This window comes from Pan paniscus, chromosome 20, assembly GCF_029289425.2.
Source record: "Pan paniscus chromosome 20, NHGRI_mPanPan1-v2.0_pri, whole genome shotgun sequence".
Taxonomy (NCBI): Eukaryota; Metazoa; Chordata; class Mammalia; order Primates; family Hominidae; genus Pan; species Pan paniscus.
The window spans coordinates 20,136,213-20,154,687 of record NC_073269.2 but is presented as its reverse complement, the minus strand read 5'-3'; the positions used below and the strand labels follow the sequence as shown (position 1 = coordinate 20,154,687).

The 18,475-nt window shown below is 56.1% G+C and overlaps 2 protein-coding genes across 5 annotated transcripts in view; both read left to right on the top strand.

Annotated features, from left to right (window-relative positions):
* BRD4 (bromodomain containing 4) overlaps positions 1–4,302 on the top strand; it is a 97,736-nt gene extending 93,434 nt beyond the window's left edge. The window contains exons 15-20 of the mRNA XM_008966111.5: positions 1,125–1,237; positions 1,326–1,488; positions 1,615–1,745; positions 1,873–2,078; positions 2,157–2,394; positions 2,692–4,302. Of these exons, the coding sequence (XP_008964359.4) occupies positions 1,125–1,237; positions 1,326–1,488; positions 1,615–1,745; positions 1,873–2,078; positions 2,157–2,394; positions 2,692–2,760 (920 nt within the window). The 3' untranslated portion in view covers positions 2,761–4,302. The remainder of the gene's footprint in view (positions 1–1,124; positions 1,238–1,325; positions 1,489–1,614; positions 1,746–1,872; positions 2,079–2,156; positions 2,395–2,691) is intronic.
* A 2,479-nt stretch (positions 4,303–6,781) lies between these two features.
* Positions 6,782–14,165, top strand: EPHX3 (epoxide hydrolase 3). 4 transcript variants are annotated; one of them, XM_055103191.2, is made up of 9 exons: positions 6,782–7,715; positions 8,122–8,202; positions 8,863–9,150; positions 9,257–9,342; positions 9,723–9,880; positions 10,029–10,157; positions 12,995–13,098; positions 13,189–13,325; positions 13,422–14,165. In XM_055103191.2, the coding sequence occupies exons 3-9, from the start codon at positions 8,908–8,910 to the stop codon at positions 13,645–13,647; spliced, it is 1,083 nt and encodes a 360-aa protein (XP_054959166.1). In that variant the 5' UTR covers positions 6,782–7,715; positions 8,122–8,202; positions 8,863–8,907; the 3' UTR covers positions 13,648–14,165. The 4 variants fall into 4 exon arrangements, with proteins under 4 accessions (XP_054959166.1, XP_034801527.1, XP_034801531.1 ...); XM_034945636.3 differs by having other exon boundaries at positions 8,659–9,150; XM_034945640.3 differs by having other exon boundaries at positions 6,782–7,770.
* The last annotated feature ends 4,310 nt before the right edge of the window (positions 14,166–18,475 follow it).

The window sequence follows — 18,475 nt, the reverse complement described above, 5'->3', positions numbered from 1 at the left end:
CCACACACAGCAGTGGGCTGCGGGGACAGGATGGGCCTGGCCACCATGTGGGCTCCAAGCAGCTGCAGTGTCTTCTGGCGTTGGGAGTGGGTCCTGGCTCTAGAGAGGATCTACCACACCCGGGGCATTGTGGTTTGCTCCAGGCCTATGAAAATGGATGCCTCCAGCCAGCAGGGCTCCTGGAGAACCCAAGGGTGCCTGTGCTGGCAGACAGTGGAAGGAGATGGGCGTGAGGCTAGGCTGGGAGCAAAAGCGTTGCAGAGGGGCAGCCTCCTCTGTGGACAGTGTGGCTTGTCCCGAGCTGCAGCTAGCCAAAGGGCGGTGAGGCCCCTTGCCTGCAGGGATTCCAGCAGAGAGAGGCCACATGTTGGATGGGTAGGACTCAGCTCCTCCAGCTGCACAGTCCCGAGGTGCTGGCTCACTGTGATTGAGGGCCCAGTAGTCCCTGTGGCTGCTGGATCCTTCCCAGCCTTGGGTTGGATGCAGGTGTCAGGCTGGCCTGTTTCCTAAAAGAGACAGCTCCAGGCCCTTTTCCGCCTGCTCCCCACTTGGCCCAGGTGGAGGCCAATTCCAGGCTTCTCTCTTCTGTGGGGGCATGCAGACTGAGTGGGGACTAGGACTGTGGGGAGGGTCCTGAGCATCCCCACCCCCAGGACTGGGTCTTGCACCCCCTGCAATCATCCAGGTGGGACAGGCTAGTTGGCAGGAACCCAGGCTGAGCTTTGTGGGTTTAAAAAGTATTAGGGCCCAGGCCCTGCCAAGCCCACATGTGTCAGGATCTGTGTTTTCCACAGCATCCCAGATGATTCTGATGCACACAGGAGGGTCAAACACCAGGACTGGTGCCACAGGGCCCTAGAAAGCTCTGCTGCACACTGAGTTATGCCCCACATGCAGGGAGACACAGGGCACTCAGCCCTTTGGGGGAGGGGTCATGTCCTCACCAGGCCCAGTCACTTGTGTGGGTCTTTACCCTTTTTGAGCTGGGCTAATGGACCCTTGTCCCAGGGCCTGGGCGGCACATGCAGTTTCTCCATACAGCCCACGTTTTCCTTCCCGACAATTCTCTCAGGGCCAGCAGTTCTAAGCCAGCCCCTTGACACATTCCTTGTCCCCTCTCCTAGGTCACCTCCGCGAAGCCCCCTCCCCGCTTATGATACATTCCCCCCAGATGTCACAGTTCCAGAGCCTGACCCACCAGTCTCCACCCCAGCAAAACGTCCAGCCTAAGAAACAGGTAACTGGCAGGGCTGGGCCATAGTCCCGTGGGCCAGGGCCGGGGGTGCCTGCCCACCTCACCGGCCGCTGTGCCTGTGCCATCCCAGGAGCTGCGTGCTGCCTCTGTGGTCCAGCCCCAGCCCCTCGTGGTGGTGAAGGAGGAGAAGATCCACTCACCCATCATCCGCAGCGAGCCCTTCAGTCCCTCGCTGCGGCCGGAGCCCCCCAAGCACCCGGAGAGCATCAAGGCCCCCGTCCACCTGCCCCAGCGTGAGTGCTCTCCCTGCCCACAGCCAGGGCTCAGGCCCGTGTTGGACATAAGCTTGCTGTGGGGCTGGTGGACCATGCCCCACCGGGGTGAGGCGGGCCAGGGCCCACCGGCTGTTTATGTTCCAGGGCCGGAAATGAAGCCTGTGGATGTCGGGAGGCCTGTGATCCGGCCCCCAGAGCAGAACGCACCGCCACCAGGGGCCCCTGACAAGGACAAACAGAAACAGGAGCCGAAGACTCCAGTTGCGCCCAAAAAGGTTGGGATGGAGGTCCATGGGTGTCGCTTGCCCCTTGGCCCTGGAAGGTGCCATGCTGGGCACACCCCCAGCTATGCCCTTTAGGCACAGCAGACCCCTCACCCACCCCAACCTCTCTGTTCTGCAGGACCTGAAAATCAAGAACATGGGCTCCTGGGCCAGCCTAGTGCAGAAGCATCCGACCACCCCCTCCTCCACAGCCAAGTCATCAAGTGACAGCTTCGAGCAGTTCCGCCGCGCCGCTCGGGAGAAAGAGGAGCGTGAGAAGGCCCTGAAGGCTCAGGCCGAGCACGCTGAGAAGGAGAAGGAGCGGCTGCGGCAGGAGCGCATGAGGTGGGCGGGGGTCTGGGTGGGGCATGGGGACTCTTGGGGCCACACCAGTCCCCAGGCTGACTGGGACCCTCTGCCCAGGAGCCGAGAGGACGAGGATGCGCTGGAGCAGGCCCGGCGGGCCCATGAAGAGGCACGTCGGCGCCAGGAGCAGCAGCAGCAGCAGCGCCAGGAGCAACAGCAGCAGCAGCAACAGCAAGCAGCTGCGGTGGCTGCCGCCGCCACCCCACAGGCCCAGAGCTCCCAGCCCCAGTCCATGCTGGACCAGCAGAGGGAGTTGGCCCGGAAGCGGGAGCAGGAGCGAAGACGCCGGGAAGCCGTGAGTCTGGAGGCCTGGTGGGGACCCTGGTCTAAGGATTAGCTCCTGGGGGAGCTGGGAAAGGGGGACTGGAGCCTGGACAGCGAGGGGCAGCGGGGGAGCCCCGTCCCTGCTGGTCGGCATGTGGTCCTCTGGACTCAGCTGTAGGGCCCTGAGTGCTGTGTGGACGGGGTGGGTGCTATGAGGGGTCAGCCATGGGGAGGGCTACGGGGCTGACTGCTGGTAGCGGGTATGAGGGCTTGGAGCTGCAGGGTGGCTAGGTCATCCTCCTGACTGACTCCTTCCTTTCTCCTCCAGATGGCAGCTACCATTGACATGAATTTCCAGAGTGATCTATTGTCAATATTTGAAGAAAATCTTTTCTGAGCGCACCTAGGTGGCTTCTGACTTTGATTTTCTGGCAAAACATTGACTTTCCATAGTGTTAGGGGCGGCGGTGGAGGTGGGATCAGCGGCCAGGGGATGCCTCAGGGCCTGGCCCTCCTGCATGCTATGCCCGGGGCAGGCCTGACGGGCAGCTGAGGATTGCAGAGCCTGTCTGCCTTACGGCCAGTCGGACAGACGTCCCGCCACCCACCACCCCTCACAGGACGTCCGCTCAGCGCACGCCTTGTTACGAGCAAGTGCCGGCTGGACCCAAGCCCTGCATCCCCACATGCGGGGCAGAGGCCCTTCTCTCCGCCAAATGTCTACACAGTATACACAGGACATCGTTGCTGCCGCCACCGTGACTGGTTTTCTGTCCCCAAGAACGTGACGTTCGTGATGTCCTGCCCGCCAGGAGTCTTTCCCCACACCCCAGCCATCGCCGCCCGCTCCCAGGAGGCCAGGGCAGGCCCGCGTGGGCTGGAGGCGGGCGAGGCCGGCCCACCCCCTCGCTGGCACTGACTTTGCCTTGAACAGACCCCCCGACCCTCCCCCACAAGCCTTTAATTGAGAGCCGCTCTCTGTAAGTGTTTGCTTGTGCAAAAGGGAATAGTGCCGTGGAGGTGTGTGTGTCCATGGCATCCGGAGCGAGGCGACTGTCCTGCGTGGGTAGCCCTCGGCCGGGGAGTGAGGCCACCAACCAAAGTCAGTTCCTTCCCACCTGTGTTTCTGTTTTGTTTTTTTTTCTTTTTTTTCTATATATATTTTTTGTTGAATTCTATTTTATTTTTAATTCTCTCTTCTCCTCCAGACACAATGGCACTGCTTATCTCCGAAATGGTGTGATCGTCTCCTCATTGAGCAGCGGCTGCCACCGCGCTGTGGGTAGTGTGTGACCGTGGCTGTACTGTATAGTGAACATAGTTGGCATATCTTTGTTTGAAGTTTGTTGGTGACTCCACCAAACTGGTGTGAAAAAAGAAAAAAGCTCAAAAAAATCCACAAAAAAGACAAAACACACAAAAAAAATCCTGCCTATATTTTACTCAGTTTCAAACTTTATTAGTCTATTTTTAATTATAAAACCATGAAAGCTACAATTTCTTTTCTTTCCCCTCCAACCCCCCCCCCCCCCCCCCGCCATTTGTTGGCTTTTTTGTTTTTTAATGTCAGATCTGTTGAGTTCGTTTTTTTGGTTTTGGTTTTGGTTTTGGTTTTTTACTGAGAAAGGAAGGGCCAAGGGATGAGGTGGGCACCGGGCCCTGGGGGCGCCACAGACTAAGGCAGAGACTCCCCTACCTGGCGCCCAGCCCCAACCAGCTGGCCGCTCCTGCCCATGCTTTTTTTTTTTTTTTTTTTTTTAATTTTTATAATTGGAGCCCCTGGTGAGGTTACGCGTGCCATGAGAACCCACTCTACACCACGACGCTGGTGCCTCAGTGTTGGCCAAACTCTGGAGTCACTGACTGGTTTGACTTTCATACGGTGAATATGCATTTGGTCTGTACTGATCATGGAATAAACACATCTCTCTTTTTTTAATGCTGGCGTCTCCCTGACATTTCTTTGTGAACCAACTGTTGCCTAGGCTAGGCCCAGGGGACCCCCTGGACCCCAGACCACCTCTGTACAGGAACTACTGCCAGGGATTACCTAGCCCCTCTCCTGTGACCTGTCCCTGTCTGCCCTGGGCGGGAGCCACGCAGACTCATAGCAACCACCCCAAGCTGAAGCTGTGACGCAGAGCCCGGTACCCATCCTTGTGGACCCTGGCCGAGGTGGAGGGTGTGCTCTAGCAGAACCCTGGCCAAACTCCAGACAGTATTCTTCCCCTCCACCCTACTCCATCCTGTCCCCCCACTCACCAAAGGACTTGGGCCACTTCTCCCACCTTGCCTGCCTCAACCTAACTCCTCCTTTCATTTAAGCTCAGGGTTAACCAGATACTCTTAGATATAAGTCTACATCCCCCAAAATAGGATCCTCACCCCCCATGCACATACACACACATTCCTGTCCAAGAAAGCCCACAGGTGGCCGCTCTGCCTGTGTGTCCACCTGTGTATGTACATGCCCCAGCCACAAGGCACGGGTGACGCCCAACAAGAGCCCCTAAGATGTAAGATACAAGTATATAATTTATATGTATGCAGAGACAAACTGATTGAAACATTTCTAGCACTGTTTATTAACCTACATCCCCTCTTTTTGACCTGAAAGGTCCTTTATTGTCTTTGGATCTGCCAAACCTGTGAGGGTGTGGTTCAGGCATCCAGCCAGAGGTCCCCCCACTTCTTCGATGTCCATGCCCACTCAGGCACTTCCTCATATACCACTGTGCCACTTCAAGTGTGACGTATTTAGGTTCTTTGGGGTTTCTTCCATCTCATCCCACCCACTCATTTTTGTTCCTTGTTTTGTTCAGACACTTCCCCAGCCTGGGTCCAACTGCTGAGCTGGATAGTTTTCTCTGCAGCTTCCTGCTGAAGATTTAATTCTGCCATGGCCTTCTCCACACCTCCCTGATGGGTGTCTCTCTACCTGGGTTGTAATTAGAACTGGGATCTATTTAATTTCTCCAGCCATTTCCCAACCCTTCCCACAGTACTAGAAATCTTAGTCCTATACCAGAGTAAGAGGTGTGTACAAGCCCCCACTGTACTGTATGCACGGATCGCTTGGCCAATAATTATGTCAGTGAATCTGAGACTTGTATTAAACACTTTAGACATTTGTAGAAGGGAATTCGTAGACTTTTCACTTATATACGAAAGGTTTTTTTTTTTTTTTGTGCAGTTCTCATTGCAAAAATAAACATTTGTACTGAGTATAAAGTTACTCTCCTGTGATGGCTGCTTTTTGTTTGAGGGTAGACTTGGGAGAAGCGGGGAGATGAGGGCGGGGGGTCAGTGATGTGTAGGAGAGGAAGAAGGGAGGTTCCCCAGACACCCACCACCCAGGCGTCCAGATTAGCGGAGTCGGTTGGGAGAGATCCTGGGAACATCAGATTGTGAGATAATTGATTTAATGGAAGGTGTAAAAGAAAACAAAGCTGCCAGGCACGGTGGCTCACGCCTGTAATCCCAGCACTTTTGGGAGGCCGAGGTGGGAGGATCGCTTGAGGTCAGGAGTTAAGAGACTAGCCTGGCCAACATGGTGAAACTCCCATCTCTACTGAAAAATACAAAAAATTAGCGGGGCGCGGTAGCACACACCTATAGTCCCAGCTACTCCGGAGCCTGAGGCAGGAGAATTGCTTGAACCCTGGAGGCGGAGGTTGCGGTGAGCCGAGATCACACCACTGCATTCCAGCTTGGGTGATATGGTGAGACTCCCATCTCAAAAAAAAAAAAACAAAAAAAACCCCCAAAGCTTTGATGTAGGCTAATCACACAACAAAAGAAAGGTAGTGGTTAAGTAGTCCAGGGAGAACAAAAGTTTGTACACTATGGGCAATGTAATCATAGTGGTCTATTCGGCTCTTGAGATGCATTGTTCACTGAGGCAGAACATAAACCACTATTCACCTTTAAGTGGCAACTTCATGGACTTAATTATGGTCCCAGGACACTATAATGTTTAGCAGCCTTGACAGTACAAAGGTATATGGATAAAAGTGGGAGGTGGAAAGGGGCAAGAGGTGACAAGTGGAGTGTTTTTAAAGGAAACCAACAGGGAAACAAAAAACGGCACGTCTGGGGTAGTGATGTGAGCAAGTCAGTGGCTGATGTCATACATTGGTTAAGTCAAGAAATAGAGGTCAGGCACGGTGGCTTGCATCTGTAATCCCACTTTGGGAGGTGGAGGCTTGAAGATTGCTTGAGGCCAGGAGTTTGAGACCAGCCTGGACAATATAGCAAGTCGTCTCTCTGAAAAGTTTTTGAAAAATTAGCTGAGTGTGGTGGCACAGGCCTGTAGTCCCAACTACAGGTTGTAGTGCTTGAGCCCAGGAGTTCGAGGCTGCAGTGAGCTATGATCGAAACTCCATCTGAAAAAGAAAAAGCTAAAAACGTTCCAGTGGCTGCTTCCGGGAGGAAGGGGAGGTGTAGCCACAGATCGCTGCCTTTTTCCCTACATCTTTGCGGATGGCTATTTTACAAGATGTATGTCTTCAGGCAAATGACTTCATCCTCGAATTTCAGGTTCATGATCTATACTACAGGAATGTGATTATGCTACTTAGACTTAATAGGGTTGCTCTATGGGTTAAGTGATGGCTGTCCCTAAAATGTTCAAGGATATCGGGAGAAGGTTGCAAAATAGGAGGAAGAAGCTGGCTGCTTTTTTTTTTTTTTTTTTTTTGAGACGGAGTCTCGCTCTGTCGCCCTGGCTGGAGTACAGTGGCGCAATCTCAGCTCACTGCAACCTCCGCCTCCTGGGTTCACGCCATTCTCCTGCCTCAGCCTCCCTAGTAGCTGGGACTACAGACGCCCGCCACCACGCCTGGCTAATTTTTTGTATTTTTAGTAGAGACAGGGTTTCACCATGTTAGGATGGTCTCGATCTCCTGACCTCGTGATCCGCCCGCCTCGGCCTCCCAAAGTGCTGGGATTACAGGCGTGAGCCACCGCGCCTGGCCAGAAGCTGGCTTCTTGCAGGGACAGCAGGGCCGCAAGGCTCTGTGACTCTAGGCCCCATCACACCCGGCCCTGTCCCACTTCCTCTTTCGGCCAGAACCCCAGAACTCCAGTCATTCATAGGCCGGGTCCTCCTCGGGGGAACCAGGCCTGCCTCTAGGAAATCAGGGTATCCACGCCTCCTCGGCCCGCTCTCGGAGCCTGGGCCTCAACACCTGCAGATTGGCTCCCGGGCCAGGACCTGTCGCTTGAACATCAGTGGCCGCCGCCGTCCAATCACAGACGTACAGGGGCAGGCTGGCGGGCCTGTTGGGCCAGCAGGAGGATGGCGCCGGGCCGAGGCCGCTGGACCCGCCGTTGGAACCACAGCTGGGTGAAGTCAGTGCTGCTAGGTCTTTGGAGCCAGACCGAAGGGAGGGTCGCGCGCCCCTGGGTGGGTATCACCAGGCGGCGGCCGTCGGCCGGGCCTCCAGAAGCCTCCTCGAGCCGCTAATACCGCCCGCGCCTCCCTCCTAGTCCTAGACCTGGCATTGCCTGTCCCTCTTCTTCGGCTTCCAGACCCGCCTGACCCGCCATATTAGGTCCCGGCCCCGCCCTCCGTCTCATTGCCCATTGCCCACCCCACCCCACCGCCCCCTCCCCGGCCTACCGTCAGCTCATTGGCCCAGGCTCCCGCCTTCTTCGCCCAATGTTAGGCCTCACCTCCTCTAGGATCCACCCTCTCCCCGCCCACCCGCATAAGCCACGCCCACCATTCCAACTCTTTCTCCTTTTTGGTTTGTAGGCCGCACCTACTCTGCATATGCCCCGCCCCTCACTCCAGGTGTCGCCCACTTAACTGAGGATCCAGGATCCCCTCCTTAAGGTTTGTCTGGGCTCGGAATTGCCTTTTTTTTTTTTTTTTTGAGACGGAGTTTCCCTGTTGTGACCCAGGCTGGAGTACAGTGGCGCGATCTCAGCTCACTGCAACCTCCACGTCCCGGGTTCAAGCGATTCTCCTGCCTCAGCCTCCCAAGTAGCTGGGACTACAGGCGCCCGCCACCACGCCCAGCTAATTTTTGTATTTTTAGTAGAGACGGGTTTCACCACGTTGCCCAGGCTGGTCTCGAGCTCTTGATCTCAGGTGATCCGCCCGCCTCGGCCTACCAAAGTGCTGGGATTACAGGCGTGAGCCACCGCACCCGGCCCGGAATTGCCGCCTTTAGACCCTCACCCACCCGCTGCTGAGTCTGCCTGGGCCCCGCCCCGGCCCTAAGCCCCGCACAGGACCTGCTAGGCCCCGCCCATTTATTTCCCCCCTTTCCAACCCCTTCCTCCCCAGCCTCCGCACCCTACGCTTGTTTCCTGTCCCTGTCGCGCCCAGGTGTTTACCTGGCACTCAGGTGAGTGGTGCGCTCTGGCTGTTTTCTGTCGGAGCCGCCCGCCTCTTCCTTCAGCGCGTCCCACAAATCCCGACGGCACGGAGGGGCCCCAGGCCAAAGGCGATGGGCCCCTGAGCCCTCACAGCGCTTCGCCGCTGCTGCAGGTGCCCCCGGCCGGCAGCGCCGCCGTGGTCCCGGAGCGCGGCGACATGCCGGAGCTGGTGGTGACCGCGCTGCTGGCGCCGTCGCGCCTGTCGCTGAAGCTGCTGCGCGCCTTCATGTGGAGCCTGGTGTTCTCGGTGGCGCTGGTGGCCGCGGCGGTCTACGGCTGCATAGCGCTCACGCACGTGCTGTGCCGGCCCCGGCGCGGCTGCTGCGGGCGCCGTCGGAGCGCGTCCCCCGCCTGCCTGAGCGACCCCTCGCTGGGTGAGCACGGTTTCCTGAACCTCAAGGTGATCGCACGGGGGCGCTATCGGGGCTGCGGGGTCGCGTGGGGTCGAGACGGTTCAAGCCTCGGGAGAGAGGGTTCCCCAGGCTTCAGGCTGTGCCCTCCCCTAGAGCTCGGGCCTGCGTCTGCACTATGTCTCGGCTGGACGAGGTAATGGACCCCTCATGCTGTTTCTGCACGGCTTCCCTGAGAACTGGTACGTCTGGGGCCCAGGGGCCTGAGGCCCACGGGACTCGGGGGCAGGTGGAGCTTGGGCTCCCAAGAGGCAGGGAGGAGGGCTGTATAGATCGGGACAAGCTGAACATAGATGGGGATAGGGGTACTGAGCGAGCATACCCAGGATCCCTAGGCCCTGAAGGGACAGGACAAAGGGTTATTGAGGTTGATTGAAGTTCCCTGGATTCAGGGTGTAGCTAGCTTCAGACTCAGCCTCTGCCTCTGCCTGGGATTCCCCATCCTCCTTTTAGGGGAAGTTTAGAGCAGGAAGGAGGGGTTGCCAATGGTTGCTGATGGGCGTAGGGTGCAGGTGCAACCTGAGGGCCCTGACTCAGCCTCCCTCCCTCGCCCGCCTGGCAGGTTCTCCTGGCGTTACCAGCTCCGGGAGTTCCAGAGCCGCTTCCATGTTGTGGCTGTGGACTTGCGAGGCTATGGCCCCTCGGATGCACCTCGGGATGTGGACTGCTACACAATCGACCTGCTGCTGGTGGACATCAAAGATGTCATCCTAGGCCTGGGTGCAGACATACCCCCATCCTAGGCGTGGCCTCCCTCATCCTGCACACACGCATACCCCCGCTTTCTCCTTGCTGGAACCTACTTCCCCCACCCCTGCTTCAGTCCTACCGGGCACCTCACTTATGCGAGCTCCTTGAATTCCCACAGGTTACTCGAAGTGCATCCTTGTGGCCCATGACTGGGGTGCCCTCCTTGCCTGGCATTTCTCCATCTACTACCCATCCCTGGTCGAGCGGATGGTTGTGGTCAGTGGTGCCCCCATGTCGGTGTACCAAGGTGTGTGTGGGAGTCCAGGACACTGGGATGTACTTATGTGCAAGGGGGCAGGGACATGTGTCTGTGTTTTCAATTCTCTGTATACCTGTCAACACATCAGGGGCTGAGGGTGCAGCAATCAACCCAGGTCCCTTCCCTTGTGGAACTTCTCATTCGGAAATTAATGACACGCCAGACCCAGTGGCTCACACCTGTAATCCCAGCCCTCCGGGAGGCTGAGGTGGGAGGATCTCTTGAGGCCAGGAGTTCAAGACCAGTCTGATCAACATAGCAAGACCCCAACTGTCTCTACAAAAAAAAAAAAAAAAAAAAGTAATTAGCCAGGCATTGGTGGTGCATGCCTGTAATCCCAGCTACTCGGGAGGCTGATGCAGGAGAATCTCTTGAACCTGGGAGGTGGAGGGATGTGGAGGTTGCAGTGAGCCGAGATCATGCCATTACACTCCAGCCTAGGCAACAAGAGCAAAACTCCATCTCAAAAAATAAATAAATAAAATAAAGTATGGCCAGGCGTGGTGGCTCCTGCCTGTAATCCCTGCACTTTGGGAGGCCAAAGCCGGTGGATTGCTTGAGCCCAGGGGTTCAAGACCAGCCTGGCCAACATGGTGAAACCCCGTCTCTAGTAAAAATACAAAAAAATCAGCCAGGCATGGTAGTGCACGCTTGTAGTCTCAGCTACTCGGGAGGCTGAGGCAAGAGAATCACTTGAACCTGAGAAGTGGAGGTTGCAGTAAGCCAAGATCGCACCACTGCACTCCAGCCTGGATGACAGAGTGAGACTCTGTCTCAAAAATAAAATAAAATAAAATAAATCACAATACACTTAGGAGTAATCCACATTTTTTTATAGCACTTACAGTAACAAGGAATGTGCACACAGTAACCTACTTAAGGCTCCTGGGCTTATGAAGTTTGTATTATCCCCATGTTCCAGCTGGAGGAAACTGAGGCTGGGGAGGTTAACAATGTCTATCATATCACCTGATGTTAATATGCAGTACTGTGGTCATAACTGTGCTCTCTCTCTCTTTTGTCGTTTTTTTCTTTTTCTTTCTTTTTTTTTTTTTTTTTTTTGAGACAGAGTCTTGCTCTGTCGCCAGGCTGGAGTGCAGTGGCATGATCTCAGTTCACTGCAACCTCCACCTCCCAGGTTCAAGCGATTCCCCTGCCTCAGCCTCCCAAGTAGCTGGGATTACAGGCCACCATGCCGGGCTAATTTTTTGTATTTTAGTAGAGACGGGGTTTCACCATGTTGGCCAAGATGGTCTTGATCTCTTGACCTTGTGATCTGCCCACCTTGGCCTCTCAAAGTGCTGGGAGTATAGGCGTGAGCCACCACGCCTGGCCACTTTTTTTTTTTTTTTCTTGAGATGGAGTCTCACTCTGTGCAGTGCAGTGGCGCAATGTCGGCTCACGGCAACCTCCGCCTCTCAGGTTCAAGTGATTCTCTTGCCTCAGCCTCCTCAGTAGCTGAGACTACAGACGTGTGCCACCATGACCGGCTAATTATTTTGTATTTTTAGTAGAAATGGGGTTTCAGCATGTTGGCCAGGCTGGTCTTGAACTCCTGGGCTCAAGCGATCCGCCGGCCTCGGCCTCCCAAAGTGCTGGGATTACAGGAGTGAGCCACCATGCCTGGCAACCTCTACCTCCTGGGTTCAAGTGACTCTCCTTCCTCAGCCTCCAGAGTAGCGGGGACTGCAGATGTGCCCCAACACGCCCAGCTAATTTTTGTATTTTTAGTGGAGACGGGTTTTCACTATGTTGCCCAGGTTAGTGTCTAACTCCTGATCTCAAGTGATCCACCCGCCTTGGCTTCCCAAAGTGCTGGGATTACAGGCGTGAGCCACCGCACCCAGCCTATTATTGTTTACTTGTCTGTCTCCCCATCTAGACTGTCAGCTCCCTGAGGGCAGGGAGTTTTTTGTCTTTTGGGGGTGTCTTTTTTTGTGTTTTGTTTTTTTTCCTTTGAGACAGTCTTGTTCTGTGGTCCAGGCTGGAGTGCAGTGTTGTAATTGCAGCTCACTGCAGCCTCAGACTCCTGGGCTCAAGCGATCCTCCCACTTCTGCTTCTCAAGTAGCTGGGACTATAGGCACACACCACCACACCCTGCTAATTTTTAAAAAATTATTTTTTGGAGGCCGGGTGCGGTGGTTCACGTCTGTAATCCCAGCACTTTGGGAGGCTGAGGCGGGTGGATCATGAGGTCGGGAGATCGAGACCATCCTGGCTAACACTGTGAAACCCTGTCTCTACTAAAAATACAAAAAAAATTAGCCGGACATGGTGGCGGGTGCCTGTAGTCCCAGCTACCGGGAGGCTGAGGCAGGAGAATGGCGTGAACCCGGGAGGTGGAGCTCGCAGTGAGCCAAGATCACACCACTGCACTCCAGCCTGGGCGACAGAGCGAGACTCTGTCTCAAAAAAAAAAAAAAAATTTATAGATACAGGGGTTTCCTTAAGTTGCCTAGGATGAACAGGGAGTTTTGTCTGTCTCATTCACTGCTGTTTCTAGAACAAGGCCTGGCGTGCAGTAGTTGCTCAATAAATGTTAGCTGAATAAAGCAGAGGAAACACACCCTGGCCTGGGCAGGAGAAGCACACCTTTGGATATGGGGGTTCCCAGGAGATGCCCCCATCCTGTGGATAGTGAAACATGGCAGGAGAGAACATAGCTGGTACCCAGGCCAGGAGGGGTATCTAGTACCTTCACAGACCCAGGCAGGCAGCAGTGGCATTCCTGAGGCTCCCTGACCTGGGTATGTGTAGGGGTGCAGGTGTGTGGGGCCACCCCAGGAGCAGGCCTTACATCTCTCCCCCAACCCTCCCACCCCAGACTATTCCCTGCACCACATCAGCCAGTTCTTCCGTTCCCACTACATGTTCCTGTTCCAGCTGCCCTGGCTGCCCGAGAAGCTGCTGTCTATGTCTGACTTCCAGGTACAGAGGGTGCAGGTTGAAGGGAGGAGGGAAGCAGGTCGGGGGCTGGGCAGGCTGGGCACTGAAGCCAGAGTCCTGTTGTGTACCTAGATTCTGAAGACCACCCTCACCCACCGCAAGACAGGCATCCCATGCTTGACTCCCAGCGAGCTCGAGGCCTTCCTTTATAACTTCTCACAGCCTGGTGGCCTCACTGGGCCCCTCAACTACTACCGAAACCTCTTCAGGTGAGACCAGTTGCCAAGCATAAGCTCAGGAGATTTGCAGGGGCAGGGGGGTGGGAGGCAGCCATCCTTCTGCCTGTCTGTCTGTCCTGGCCACAGGAACTTCCCCCTGGAATCCCAGGAGCTGACCACACCCACATTGCTGCTGTGGGGGGAGAAGGACACTTACTTGGAGCTGGGGCTGGTGGAAGCCATCGGCAGCCGCTTTGTGCCGGGCCGCTTGGAGGCCCACATCCTGCCAGGCATAGGGCATTGGATCCCACAGAGCAACCCCCAGGAGATGCACCAGTACATGTGGGCCTTCTTGCAAGACCTGCTGGACTAGTGGTCCTTGCTGGCCTGCCCAGGAGGCATGGATACTCAGGAAGGAACACACACCCGTTATCTGCGTGTGCCTGGGAGTCCATACAATGTCCATACATGGGTGAACTCCTGAATCGCTCATAGGCATGGGACTCTTGGATCTCACACCAGTGCACCTATGGGTGCCTCGGGACACACCAACCCCTGTACTCACACACAGGCATGGATGCATGTGTGTGTAACAAACACTTTGACCCTGGGAACTGGGTATACCTCTCTTCCAGTGGAGCCAGATGCCGAGACCGAGTGTACCACCTCCTCCCTTCCTGGGGCCTCACTCTGGGCTTTGCCAAAGTCGCTTCTCTGCCATAGCTGCACAAACCTTAAACCCTGACCTTCCTGTCCCTGCCTTCCACCTCCTGCCTGGGTCTTCAGCTCAGTGCTACTCTGAATACAATACTGCTGACCACATTTGGCTACTTCAACTTAAATGTATGTTAATTGAAATGAAATACAATGAAAATGCAGTGCTCAGTCCCACCAGCTGTATTTCATTTTTTTTCCCTTGAGACAGAGTCTTGCTGTGTCGCCCAGGCTGGATGGAGTGCAGTGGACGCAATCTAGGCTCACTGCAACCTCCACCTCCCGGGTTCAAGCGATTCTTGTGCCTCAGCTTCCCGAGTAGCTGGGACTACAGGAGCGTCACCAGGTCTGACTAATTTTAGTATTTTCAGTAGAGATGGGGTTTCACCGTGTTGGCCAGGCTGGTCTCGAACTGCTGACCTCAAGTGATCTGCCCACCTTGGCCTCCCACAGTGCTGGGATTACAGGCGTGAGCCACTGTGCCTGGCCATACCAGCTGTATTTCAAGTGCTCAATTGCCGCATCAGTGAAGAAAGTTGTGTGTGGCAGCGCTGATGAGGGTAATCCTAGCTTAAGAGTAGGGGTCAGGGCCGACCACAGTGGCTCAAACCTGTAATCCCAGCACTTTGGGAGGCTGAGGCGGGCGGATCACGAGGTCAGGAGATTGAGACCATCCTGGCTAACGTGGTGAAACGCTGTCTCTACTAAAAATACAAAAAATTAGCCGGGCGTGGTGGCGGGCGCCTGTAGTCCTAGCTACTCAGGAGGCTGAGGCAGGAGAATGGCATGAACCCGGGAAGTGGAGCTTGCGGTGAGCTGAGATCGCGCCACTGCACTCTAGCCTGGCGACAGAACGAGACTCCGTCTCAAAAAAAAAAAAAAAGAGCAGGGGGCCTCCCTGCCTGGCCCCTGGCAACCTCTTCAAGGGCAGACCCTCATGAGCAGGCAGGTGGGTGTGCAGATTCGTCATTCCTCTCCAGCCAGTCCCAGGAGAGCTCCCACAAGCCCCTTCCCTCACCCCCCGTCATGACCCCAGGCCTGGTCAGGTCAAGTTCTCTTGCCCCAGCCTGGGCTGGCCTGTCTCAGATCCCTGGGAAAACAGCTCTCGTCTCTGTTAGGACAAGTGAGATTCTGGATTCGGGGCAGGAAGGGACCAGCTCCCAGAAAAGCCATCTGGGATCTGAGGCCTGCCTCTCCAGCTCCTGGAAACTTCTGCTCCAAATTAGCCACAGTTTCCGCTGACTCTGGAGCCCTCTGGGGTGGGGATGGGTGGGGGGTGGGGGTTATATGTGGAGGGTGCGCCACCCAGTCCCAGGCTGACCGTAGCATCAGCTTGTATCTCCCTGGCTTGTGCCTGGCTTTTTGGGGATGTTGCCATCATCAACTGTACCATGAGGACTGAGAGGCCCTGAGAAATACATTCTCCTGTCTCTGAGATAGGCCTGCCTGCTGGTCATCCCCCTCTGTCCTCCCTTATCCCCAGCACAGTATCCTTTGTTTGTTTGTTTGTTTGTGAGATGGAGTCTTGCTCTGTCGCCCAGGCTGGAGTGCAATTGCGCGATCTCGGCTCACTGCAACCGCCTCCCAGGTTCAAGCGATTCTCCTGTCTCTGCCTCCTGAACAGCTGGGATTACAGGTGTCCGCCACCACACCCAGCTCATTTTTGTATTTTTTTTTTTTTTTTGAGACGGAGTCTCGCTGTGTCCCAGGCTGGAGTGCAGTGGTGCGATCTCGGCTCACTGCAAGCTCCGCCTCCTGGGTTCACACCATTCTCCTGCCTCAGCCTCCCGAGTAGCTGGGACTACAGGCGCCCACCACCACGCCCGGCTAATTTTTTGTATTTTTAGTAGAGACAGGGTTTCACCGTGTTAGCCAGGATGGTCTCGATCTCCTGACCTCATGATCCGCCCGTCTCGGCCTCCCAAAGTGCTGGGATTACAGGCGTGAGCCACCGCGCCTGACCCATTTTTGTATTTTTAGTAGAGATGGGGTTTCACCATGTTGGCCAGGCTGGTCTCGAATTCCTGACCTCATTATCCGCCCACTGCGGCCTCCCAAAGTGCTGGGACTACAGGCGTGAGCCACTGCGCCTGGCACAACATCTTTTTACTCAACATAGATACCAGGCAGTGTTCTAGGTCCTAGTGATAGAGTGTGAGCCAGAAAGAGTTTAAGGAGGAGAGAGCTGACAGGGCTCAGGGAAGGCTTCACTGAAGACTCACAGGTGGGACCCTAGCTAGGGGATGCACTTATTTGTTGTTGTTTTGAGACAGGGTCTCACTCTGTTGCCCAGGCTGGAGTGCAGTGGTGTGATGTAAGCTCACAGCAGCCTCTACCTCCTGGGCTCAATCAATCCTCCTGCTTCAGCTTCCTGAGTAGCTGGGACTATAGGGGCACACCACCATGCCAGGCTAATTTTTAATTTTTTTTTTTTTTGAGAATGGAGGCTTGCTCTGTTGCCCAGGCGGGAGTGCAGTGGCGCCATCTCAGCTCACTGCAACTTCCACCTTCTGGGTTCAAGTGATTCTCCTGCCTCAGCCTCCCCAGTAGCTAGGATTACAGACACACGCCACCACACCTGGCTAATTTTTGTAATTTTAGCAGAGACGGGGTTTCACCATGTTGGCCAGGCTGATCTCCAACGCCTGACCTCAAGCAGTCCGCCTGCCTCGGCCTCCCAAAAATTTTTTATAGAGACAGACGTCTCACTATGCTGCCCAGGGTGGTCTCAAACTCCTCGGCTCAAGTGATCCTCCCACCTCGGCCTCCCAAAGTGCTGGGATTCCAGGCATGAGCCACCGCGCCCGTCTAGGATGCACTTTTTGGTGGAGTGGGAAGTAGTGACTAGGAAGGTCCCAGGCGGGAAGAAGCTTCGGTCATTGGAGTTACAATACGCAGGCCAGGGGCTTGCTAAGGCAGAGTGAGCGAGGAGGCTTCAGAGAAGAGGCCACACAGCCAGACCGCCAGGGGCTGCGAGGAGCTTGGATTCGATTCTCAAGGGGAGCCAGGGGAGGGTTTTCAGCAGGGAAGGGACATGGCTTGCATTTTGAAGAGCTCCCTGTGGCGGTTGGACAGTCCCACGCAAGAGTGCGAGCGCCGAAGCCTGCGGGGGGCTGCGCGCGGCCACAGCACAGGGCGGTCCCACTGTCCCGACCGAGCAGGGACCCCCAGAGCCGGGTCCAACCCGGGGCCCCCCTGCCAGGGGAGGAGCAATGTCCCCCGCCCCGGGGAGGCGAGAAGACGGGCAGGAGGAGGAGGGAGCCCCTGAGACGTGGGGTCGCGGACGTCGGAGCCCGCGGCGGAGGTTTGGGGCGAGGAGGCCTGCGGACAGGACCAGGACGGCGTCCAGGGGGCTGTGGGTCCGGCGATGGTTGCCGGGGTGACGGGGGACGGGTTGATGGTTGACCGGAACGGGTAGCGGTTGTCCGGGTGACCGGAGGGGCCCAGGCAAAGGCTGACGGGAGGCCTGGGACAGTTGCCCGGGCGACGGAGATCCGCTGACGGTTGCTAGGGCGACGGAAAGGCGCCTTCTTCCGCCTCCGCGGCCGCCGGCGGGAGGGAGGCGAGGGGGGGGGGGTCTTCTGGGGAAGACGATCGCGTCGATTGGGCAGAGTCCTGGCGAGTAAGCCAATAGAAAATCGTGTCTCGTCGTAGACCCGCCTCCCCCAGCCTGAGCCAATCCCGGCCCGTTTTTTTTTTTTTTTTTTTTTCTGGCCCAAGGGCTTGGCGCGCGCATCTTTTAGGGCGGGAGCGGGGACCTCGGGGGCTTGGGCTGGGATTCCTCCCATGATCGGCCTGTCCCTCTCCCTGCCTCCAGACCACTTTCCATCACTCACTCACTCACTCACTCACTCATTCAGAGGGCTGCATTCATGGTCCAGTAGTAGAATTCTCACTTCCCATTCATTCATTCATCCATTCATCTGTCCCTGCCACCAGTTCTAGGAGGGGTGGTGGAAGACAAAGCCGGGCTCTGACACTGCCAGCAGGGTGTGATCAGGCCCTGGTGGAATGAGCAACTGGGGAGGAGCACTTACCTGGGGGGAGGGAGGGAAGGCTCCCTGGAGGAAGCAGTCTTGGAGCTGAACCTTGCAAAGCTGCGCCCCGACCCACAGAAGCCTCCCACGCCGGGATGATTTAGCATTTCCGTGAGACTGGGAGGAAAGTTTGGGCTAGGAAGACGTGAGACTATAAAAGGCTTCACATGCCAGCAGGGGAGGGTCTCGGACAGATCCGTGTGTCTGGAATGTTACTTGGGGGATGGTGAGAAGGCCGGACCAGAGGACGGGAAGGCCTCAGAGGAGGATGGGCGTGGTCCAGGCAGTGGAGAACGAGACTCAAGTCCAGGCACTGGAAGAGGAGCAGATACGCTGAGAAGGTACAGAGGCAGGTTTGGGATATATTCAGTCTGACGGCGCTGGATCCCGGGGTAGGGACCTAGAAGCATGTTATGGGCTAAAGACAAAAATAGCCCAGCAAGCATCGGT